General features: G+C 37.5%; 1 protein-coding gene across 9 annotated transcripts; it reads right to left on the bottom strand.

Moving 5' to 3' along the window:
- Positions 1–1,638: 1,638 nt before the first annotated feature.
- Positions 1,639–7,174, bottom strand: LOC109150067. Of its 9 annotated transcripts, none has more exons than XM_019298038.1 (17): positions 6,909–7,173; positions 6,604–6,800; positions 6,409–6,459; positions 6,079–6,315; positions 5,866–5,964; positions 5,680–5,738; positions 5,167–5,278; positions 4,822–4,980; positions 4,336–4,602; positions 4,041–4,250; positions 3,771–3,959; positions 3,566–3,679; positions 3,122–3,415; positions 2,910–3,008; positions 2,354–2,835; positions 2,218–2,250; positions 1,639–1,955 (listed from the first exon to the last, which is right to left on the bottom strand). In XM_019298038.1, coding segments are annotated over exons 2-17 (2,529 nt in total). In that variant the 5' UTR covers positions 6,727–6,800; positions 6,909–7,173; the 3' UTR covers positions 1,639–1,954. The 9 variants fall into 9 exon arrangements, with proteins under 9 accessions (XP_019153583.1, XP_019153586.1, XP_019153587.1 ...); XM_019298041.1 differs by having other exon boundaries at positions 5,680–5,735; XM_019298042.1 differs by having other exon boundaries at positions 6,079–6,309.
- Between the last annotated feature and the right edge of the window lie 2,350 nt (positions 7,175–9,524).

Raw genomic sequence — 9,524 nt, 5'->3', positions numbered from 1 at the left:
GTCCTCCTTCAACAAGCCTATATAAATGACGTTAAATGCGATAACATTTTGATCATTTTTTTAATTTTTAATTTTAATACAAAGCGGTTTGACCCACTATATTTATATATTTATTTTTATGAAAAATTCCTAATTTACGAGTTAGAGTGCTCTGTCTTCTTCAAGTGCAATTCGCATCTCCGCAGAATAATGGTAGATAGAGCACTATGACCTGTGAAATATAGATTTTTTCATAAAAATAAATATATAAATATAGTGGATCAACTCACTTTTTATAAAAAAAAAAAAAAAAAAAAAAAAAAAAAAAAAAAAAAAAGGCCAAAATATCATTGTATTTAACGTTATTTATACAGGCTTTTGACGAAGGGTGAGAGGACAAAAAATTGTCATGCCACAATAGTACTAGGACCAACAAGGGATGTTATGAAAAAAAAAATGACACCTGAACTCTTGGACCAAAAATGAAATTAACTTTTTTAAAAATAATTAAAAATTACTAAAGAAAATAAACAAAACAAGAAAGAGTTAGTTTGACCAAATAGTAAACATGTATAAGCATTTCTTAGGGTTGAAAGGAAGATGTGTATGAAATAAAATATTTACCTCTCAATTTAACGGAAGACCACGTATGTTTTTTTTTTTTTTTTAATACTGAGTAATTGCAGATTACCACCAAATATCCTCTAAGGACCATTGGAGATATTAACTGGAAAAAAAAATAGGAAAAAGGTACAAATAAGTCATCCAATTATTTGAGAAATAGCAATTAAATCACTCAACTCGAATAAGTTCCAAATAAATCCTGGAGAGCTTAATAGGTTTAAGAGTGTTAGGGTTTTGTGAGGATTGTGAGCAGCAGATTTTTTTCATGGAAGTTGTTTCTTAAGCATAGAAAATGTGGGTCTAGTGACGACGCAGAGTCGTTGGGATCCGACGCCAACGAGAGCTTCGGGTAGAGATGGCTCTGGTGGTCGAAAAGGAAATAGTCATTAAGGGCTAAAGTGGGACATTTTGGCGCTCTGACCATGCTTTCCTTTAACCGTGCTTTCATCGATTCTCTCTCTCTTTCTCCCTCTCCTCTCTGAATTCCATTCGTGTAAGCATCCGGGTTCCCTCTCCCCCTGAATTACATTTGGTGTCTAGATGAAATGCCCTGAGCAAGATGTTTCTGAAATTCTGAATGTCAAAGTATTACAGAGAAAGAAGAAGCCACATGTTGAAGAGAGAGGAACTGAATTCAAGAGACAAGCACAAGATGGCCATGGCAGCAGACAGTTGGTATCGGTTGCACAAGAACGCAGTGCAGGAGGAGGCACGGGAAGTGAGCAGGAAGTACACCACGCTTGCAATCGAGCAAGATGCAACGAGAGACATAAACGAGAGCACCCAATCTCCAAATACGAGGATGAATATCAGTCCCAGTTGTTGAGCCGGACGCCTGAAAAAAAAAATGCAGACAATGTTTGCAATTGCTATCGAGAGGCTCCATGGTATCAGTATAGCTGTAGGACTCAACATCCAAGCACATGAAAATCAGAGATTTTGCATTTCGTGTCATACAATTTTTTAATTACTATTTTCCCACATTTCAAGTCTCCTTTTCTTATTTCCCATTCAAAGTAGGCCATAAACTTAGGCAATAGGAAATTAATTTGCAACTGGATTGTAGATAACGGTGAAAAACTTTGCAGGTTTTAAATGTCCAAAAGATGCCCATTTTACATAAAATGAAATGTCACAGCAGACATGGGGAAGCAGTGACAAGACAAAAAGAGATGGGCAGAAAATCCAACAGAAAGGAAAATGATACTCCCACCACCAGAAATTGCTTCCAACCATGGGAGTAAGAATATTGTCACACTTTGCCTTCAAAGTACAAATCATCCAATTTGATTGCCCGGAAATTTGACAGCTCCACCAGTCATAGAATTCTTTAAAAGGGCTCGAACCTTGTCCTGTATGTCAAATCAAATGCCTAGTTAATCGCCATGGAGAGCTAAGCGAACATATAAAGTACAAGCAAAGTAATCATCATCAACACATCATGTTCATTGTCCCACCCACCCACCTGGGAAGATGAAGAATAAAAAAGAACAAAGGGGTTCCAAGGGGCTATAAATTTCTTGTGATATATTCTAAAACATTTAATCAAAAGAGGAAGTAAACTGGCAGATTTGGAAGGAACACCGTCCATTCATATATGGAAAGGGAACTTACTATCTTCTAGTGCTTGATGGAAACCCAATGATCCTGACAAATAATCATTCAGCTTGTTATGATTTTAATCTATAGTTTCCTTATACCAAGCTATCTCTATAAACTTCTATTTCCCTAAGAAGTCCAACATCAATACCTGTCTTGCTGTTTGCCAACTAAACTTGGGCCAGGCCCCCCTGAACCCTTTCTGGGAGAACTGGTTAAATCATTTTTATCATGGTTAATTCCATTACTCAAAGAAAATTGTACCGAGGGTGCTGCTTTAGCTCCAGAGGCATTCAGCTCTGTTGGATTTTTAGGTTTCATTAAAATCTTCACATTTGAGATGCCTCCAGTAACATTGAAAGGAGCAGCACCATTGGAGTGCTGATTTTGCATTGCCCTAAACTGAGAAATGTTATCAGCAACTTTCTCTACCTTCCCAGAAGTGGGTTCAAGTGAGGATGTCTTCAGCCTCTGTGACTGAGCCATGGGAGTAACAGCAACAGAAGGTAATCGTGATGGATAAGATGATGTGGCTGCAGCTGCCGCAGCAACTTTAGCTGCAGCTGCTGTGGCTGCTATTATTTCTTGAGCACCTTCTCGAAGTTGAATGTTGTCTCCATTGATCACAAATAACTGAAAATTTAAGCCTGGGGTTACATGCAAAGAACGGAAATTCATAGAAATCTACACATTAGAAATGTACTTACTTCAGGATGACTTGCTACAAATTCATCAAGTTTCCCATACTTCCTCTTGTAATCATGCCAATGAAGGGGAGAAAGCATTTTCCCAAGCCTATTTGGGAGCTGTATATCACATAGAAAATCAATTACTAATACCAAATACTACCACACTATAAAGCACAACCTACATGAGTAATGTGTATGTGTTTTTCAAGGATATGCTTGATGTAACTAACCGTTGTACTAATCCTAATTCTACCACTAGAACCAGGTGGAATTGTGCGAACTATGCAAGCGAGTAATGCTTGTTCTTCAAGTAGAGCAGGTTCTGCAGCCTTCCCAACAGCATATGCATTTTTCTGACCCACGGAAACTAATCTTTCAGGCATAGCAGCACTCTTGGTGGCATCTGTTACTTTATCATTTGAATAACTAGTCTGATCTGGAACTTCTGATGATGACTTATTTGCAGCAGAACTAACTTCTCCAGATTCTAGCTCATGATTAACTGAAGGTTTCAAATTCTTCCCCTACAAATCAGGATTAATTATTAAATTATAAAATAAAATAAAAACCAGTCCACACATGCATAACCATGAGGTTAATATACTTCAAAAACATTTTTAAAGTCTTAAATACAATTAGAAGAATTTGAGGTTTGATAAATTCAAATGAATCACCTGGAATTCATTGTGCTCAAGAGGATCAAGCCTCAGAGCATCATGAAATTGTGGAGAGATATGCTGCAATGCCTGCTGGGTTTGGGGACTAGGGAGGTAATTTTCACCTACAGACTGAAGAGCATGTACAAAAACATTGGATGGATGAAGACAACAAAGCATCTAATTATAATAGGTAAAACAAAACCTATCATGGTCTGCCCACCTGCTGCCCCACTTCACTTGAAGCTCCCACAGAATCCTTTTGTTCAATTTCTGAATGAGGCACTTTCCCATTGGCAGATGTTTCATACTCATAACTAGATTCTGATCTTAGCAAGGTTGATTCAGTTTGAAGAGGATATTGACTGTGACCAGAGTAACTAGACATCTGCGAACCACCCTCAGATGCAACCTTAAACAAAATAGAACAAAAATTAACCACACAAAGTAAACACACACAAAAAAAAATAATAAAAAAATTCATCTGAATTACCTGTTGGTTGGGCCACTGTTGGATAGATGGTATTGCGGGTCCAGAATGAAAGTGCCCAAGATGAGACTGAGGAATCTGTGAAGGTACAGAAGGGGGGACTCCCTGTTGATGCATTAAAAATGGATGCAGCGCAGCAATTTGACCTGGTGGAATGAAGGTTGGCATCCCAAGTAAAGATGAAGGAGCAAGTGGAACACCATGGAGATCACTCTAGCATTTAAAAGAAAAGATATAGTTATGCCAGCACTTTCATGTAAAATATAAAGTCAAAGGAAGAGTTCATAAAAAGTTCTACCTGAGTTGACACATTCCCAATAGAAGTAAATGATGAAGCATTTTCGGCATTTCCATTTGGTATGTGTCCAGAGTTTCCACTAGAGGCATCATTATTACCATTCTCATTAAGTTTGTTGCCATTGTTCTGCCCATACTGAGAAGTATCTTTTGAAGATTCCTTTGAGACTTGAGAACTATCAGTCGAAGTACCATTCCTTTCTCTTGCCTCAGCCAGTTCTATTTGGAGTTGTTGCATATGCAAATGTAGGCGCTCCATCTCGCCAAACTAGAGAAAAATCTAATTAATCACCAACTAGTATTAACTACTTAATAAAAATTTAAAAGAAGCAAGGCCAACCAGAAGCAAATAGTTTGAAAGGGACAAACAATGAACAGATATTGTCACAGAAGTTGATGCAATTTTGAAAAATCATTCCTTTAGAATAAACCTATCAACTCTAAGTCATTCAAAATAAAACTATAAAATAAAAAAAAGCTAAGCAACCTGTCTCTGACAACCAAGCCAAAGCTGATTATATTGTTCAGCTCGTTCACGTAGTTCAGCTTGTTGCAAGGCATCGATCTCCTGAGCACGAGTCATCCAAGCATGGGCCTCCCTCATCTGTTCGTCTTTGTAAAGAATGGTTTCCTTTGCAATTCTGTTCTGAAGATTGAAGAATATTCAATTTGTCAGACTGCAAAACTCTAGTCAGCAGCTAATGTTGCACAAGTACTTAAATATTTTAAATTATAAAAGTATCAAATGGCATTCCATAATGCAGTTTCTCCATGTTACCATACTACAAAGCAGTGAAAGTATTTTCAGAAATTATGGTACATATGAATTGACCTGTTCCTGCAATTCCATAAATTGACGTTCTTTCTCTTGAATATGTTCCTGAAGTTCATGAAGTTGTTTAATATGCTGAGCTCTTTCAGCTTCAGAGTTGTCCCTCTCTCTCCTGGAAATTTATGAACTTCAGTAACAAATATAATAAATAAAACAAAAAATATCTCAGTTCTCTAACAATTTAAAGCTTTTAGTTGAGGTAGGGCACAAAATTCAACACTAAGATCATATAATCACCAATCACCCCAAGAAACCATTTTAAGTTAGGTGACTGTTTGATTTGAAACATGAAAATCATTACTGCCAATATGTTACAAAAACAACAGCATTCAGCAGTAAAAACTGAACCAAATCAAACACCCTCAAATGCAGGCATACTTATTCTAATTCAAGTAAAATACAAACTCTCCTTTCCATAATAAATGACAAAAGAATTCACATATTAGAGAATATATTCGTAAGCTTATACTTGATTAAAACATTAGACACAGCAATGGGGCAAACATACGATACCTGTAAGTTTGCAATTCTTTGTTTTGTTCTCTCAGTAGATCTTCTTTAGCCCAAGCCTGCTAAGTGTAAAGTAAATGAACGCATGAGTTAATTAAAAATAAATAAAAGAGGACCCATAACAAAAATTAGATGTTCAGAATTAAGTGAGTAAGATAATCAAAAAAGATATCATATTGTCAAACCAACCGCTTCATTGTCCAATCTTATTGCGTGCAACTCCCTTTCTTTCTCTTCCAGTCTTCTTTCCAACTCATACATCTTCTGGTCCCTTTCACGCAGTTGCTCCTTCACATCCATTACATCCAATTTCATTATTAAAAGCCATAGTACTTGAAACTTTTTGCTTACATCCAACACAAGTGTTTATTTGCCTGAATACTTGCTAACTACTGTACGGACCTGAAGCTTCATATTGGCATTTGCCTGTTCTTTGACTTCAGCATCAAAAGCATTCCGCATTTCAATAATCTCTGATCTTGTAATGACTTGAGCCCGGAGCTCAATCTCCATCTGCTGTAGCTCCTCTCTTTGTTTCACAACAGTATGAAGTCTCTGCTGCAGAAGATCATTGTCCAGGTTTCCATCAATAGTAATTGAACAAAAGTCCACATCAGCAGGCTCTCTCCCCTGCTGTACCTTTGATAAATCACAAAATTATCTTCATTTTCATCCACATTCCATTTAGAAGCAAACAAGACTTCCAGGAACAGAACCCAAAATAAAAATTACCTCGTATATCAATCTCTCATCCGACTGCCCTAACTTGGAACGATCCATCTCCTAAACAAATATATTTAAAAAAAAAAAAAAAAAAAAAAAAAAAAAAAAAAAAAACTTTTTGAGCGAAAAGATTAATATATAAAGAAAATGCAAACTTCGGTTAATATCAGTACAAGGGCAATGGTAGTGGAATGTTTCCAGTACCTCGCTAGTGGAATTCCTGAGAGATTGCTCGGAGACAGCGCGCCATTCCTTGCGAGAAGCCTGAGCCGAGGAGACTGGGAGAGAAACGCCGCGTGCAGCGGCAACACCAGCCGCGGCTTCCATCAGCTAACGAAAATCGGAGGTGACTCCAATTCCACAGAAACCCTAATTTTAAAACCCTACGAAACAATCAAAAACTAATATACAAATTCAAACATAAAAAATCTACAGATAGAAAAAGAACAGTAAAACGGAGAGGCAAAGAAAGTTCAAATCAAAGAATGATTGAGTGAATGGGGTTGTACCTTTTAGGGCGGTGGGTGTGTGAGGGTTGGGGGTTGAAAGGGACGGGCGGAGAGGGAATGGTTGACGCGACAACGGAGGGAGAGACCACACTCTTGTCCTCCGATTGGATTGGATTGGATTGGATTGGATTTGGGGAATTTTTTCTAACACACTCAGTCTCAGTGTGAGGCTCCCGCCATTTATAGGAAGATCGTGCTACTCTGTCTAAATAGATTCACTTTCCTCAAGGGGCTTCAGTGCGACTCTCTTTACAGGGGCCGTCCAAAGTTCAAAGTATCATAAATTCTTTGTGTTACATTCACTCTCCTAATTTACAAGTTCTATTTTTTTTTTTTAAATACTCATAATTCTCTTTACTAGATAATGTCATTATTCTATACTTTCTTAAATATTTTCAACCCAAAGAATCTAAGTGTTTTTCACTGGGGTATCATCACGTGCACAAAAAGTCAATGCACTATAGAAATAAACTTGATGCATGAAATTATCAAAATGCACCGCGTTTTCATTAGTGCACCACAGGCCAGCACTTGCACACCATAGTTCACTCAAAAGTGCAGGTTTATAGGTTTGGGAAAGGTGAAGCTTCCCCTGAATGTCATCAGAAAATTATCAAAATGTCACCACGTTTTTCCTATTAATGTCATGGGAAAAGTATCAAAATGTCACCGCGTTTTTCCTATTAATGTCATGGCGTTTTTCCTATTAATGTCATGGGAAAATCATCAAAATGGCCATCGTGTTTTTCCCATTAGTGCACCACAGACCATCACTTGTACACCACGGTTCACCATAAGTGCAAGGTTTATAGGCGTTTTTCCCAATTAGTGCACCACAGACCAGCACTTGTACTAGGCGTTTTTCCCATTAGTGCACCACAGACCAGCACTTGTACACCACGATTCACCATAAGTGCAAGGTTTTATAGGTTTGGGAAAGACGGCTACTTTCTCAACCAACTGAAGCTACGGTTCACCACAAGTGCAAGGTTTTATAGGTTTGAGAAAGACGGCTACTTTCTCAACCAACTAAAGCATAAAGAGTCAATGCCCCCACACCGGAGGTTGAAACTTGAGACCTCTCATTTGAGAGACCACAGCTATGTCGCTCGACCACAAGGCCTTTAGAGGCTCCTCGTGGTAAATGAGACCACAACTATGTCGCTCGACCACGCTACTCCCATAGCAACCTGAGACAAGAGACAAGTCCATTTAGAGTCTGTTTGACTACATGTTAGTTGGCATGTTTTATTTAGTTCTTTTACTATTATTGAGGTAAGTTTGATTAGGGACTTTTGTATTCTCTATCAAATGTGACACTTGTTACTATATTTGTTTATCTATTTTTGTTATTTTATTTTTGGATTCAGATGTCTGATATCGATATGTTTGTTCGAGAGTTTTGAACCGGATTTTTGGCAATGTTGATTGCACTTGTATTGTCACAGTGAAGGTCCATAGTGTTGCACTTGAAACCATAATCGTTCAACATCTGTTTCATCCACAGTAGTTGTGTACAGCAGCTTCCGGTGGCAATATATTCTACTTCAGTTGTAGATAGCGAGATTGAGTTCTGCTTCTTGCTAAATTAAGAGACAAGATTCTTCCCAATATAAAAGCATCCTCCTGGTGTACTTTTTCTATCTTCTAAATTACCAGCCCAGTCCACATCACTATAGGCTAGTAGTTCAGCACCTATTTCATGAGCATACCAAAGTCTGTGATTACTTGTCCCTTTTACATATTTGATGATCCTTTTTCACAGCATTAAGATGAATTTCCTTGGATCAGCTTGGAACCTTGCATAGCATAATTTGCTTGTTCCGCGGAGATGCAAACTACACTTGAAGAAGACAAAGCACTCTAACCCATAAATTAAGAATTTTTCATATATATATATATATATATATATATATATATATATATATATATATATATATATATATATTAGTTACGAATGAAAAGCCTCTTGTAGTTCTTGCGGTCTTAACATCCATTAGCCGTTCATAAATTCGTTCAGATAGCCGTTCAGAAATGTGGTCTTAACATCCATTTAATATAGTTCAAACTTTAGTACGCATGAAACAACTAGAAATAAGCGAATAAACTCAAGTCTGACCACAGGTGCAAAGGTCTCGTCATAGTCAATTCCTTCAATCTAAGAGTAACCTTGTGCAACTAAACTGGCTTTGTTTCTAGCCATATTTCCTAGTACATCGGTCTTGTTGCAAAATATTCACTTTGTACCTACTACATTTATTTCCGGAGGACAAGGTACTAAATCCTAGACTTCATTGCATTCAAATTGAACTAGTTCGTCTTGCATGCCCTGAATCCAGGACTCATCTTTCAGCGCTTCTTTGTAGTTATTAGGTTCAACTTGAGAAGTATAACATGTATACCCGGAAAGTTCAACAAGACTGCCATGAGTTCTTACACCGGCAGTAGGTGTCCCAATAATAGTCGAAGTTGGATGATTCTTTTGAATGTGTGTAGGAACAAGATTGGGAGAATTGTTGTCAATCGATTCTTCTAGATCTTCTGGTTCAAGTTCAGGTTCAGACTTCTGTTCAGCCTTTGGTTCTTCGATCTTCGATTTCTTTGAGGTGGTTAAAC

This window comes from Ipomoea nil, unplaced genomic scaffold (genome assembly GCF_001879475.1).
Source record: "Ipomoea nil cultivar Tokyo-kokei standard unplaced genomic scaffold, Asagao_1.1 scaffold2191, whole genome shotgun sequence".
NCBI classification, from domain to species: Eukaryota; Viridiplantae; Streptophyta; class Magnoliopsida; order Solanales; family Convolvulaceae; genus Ipomoea; species Ipomoea nil.
The sequence above is the reverse complement of the archived record's forward strand: the minus strand, read 5'-3'. Positions and strand labels throughout refer to the sequence as shown.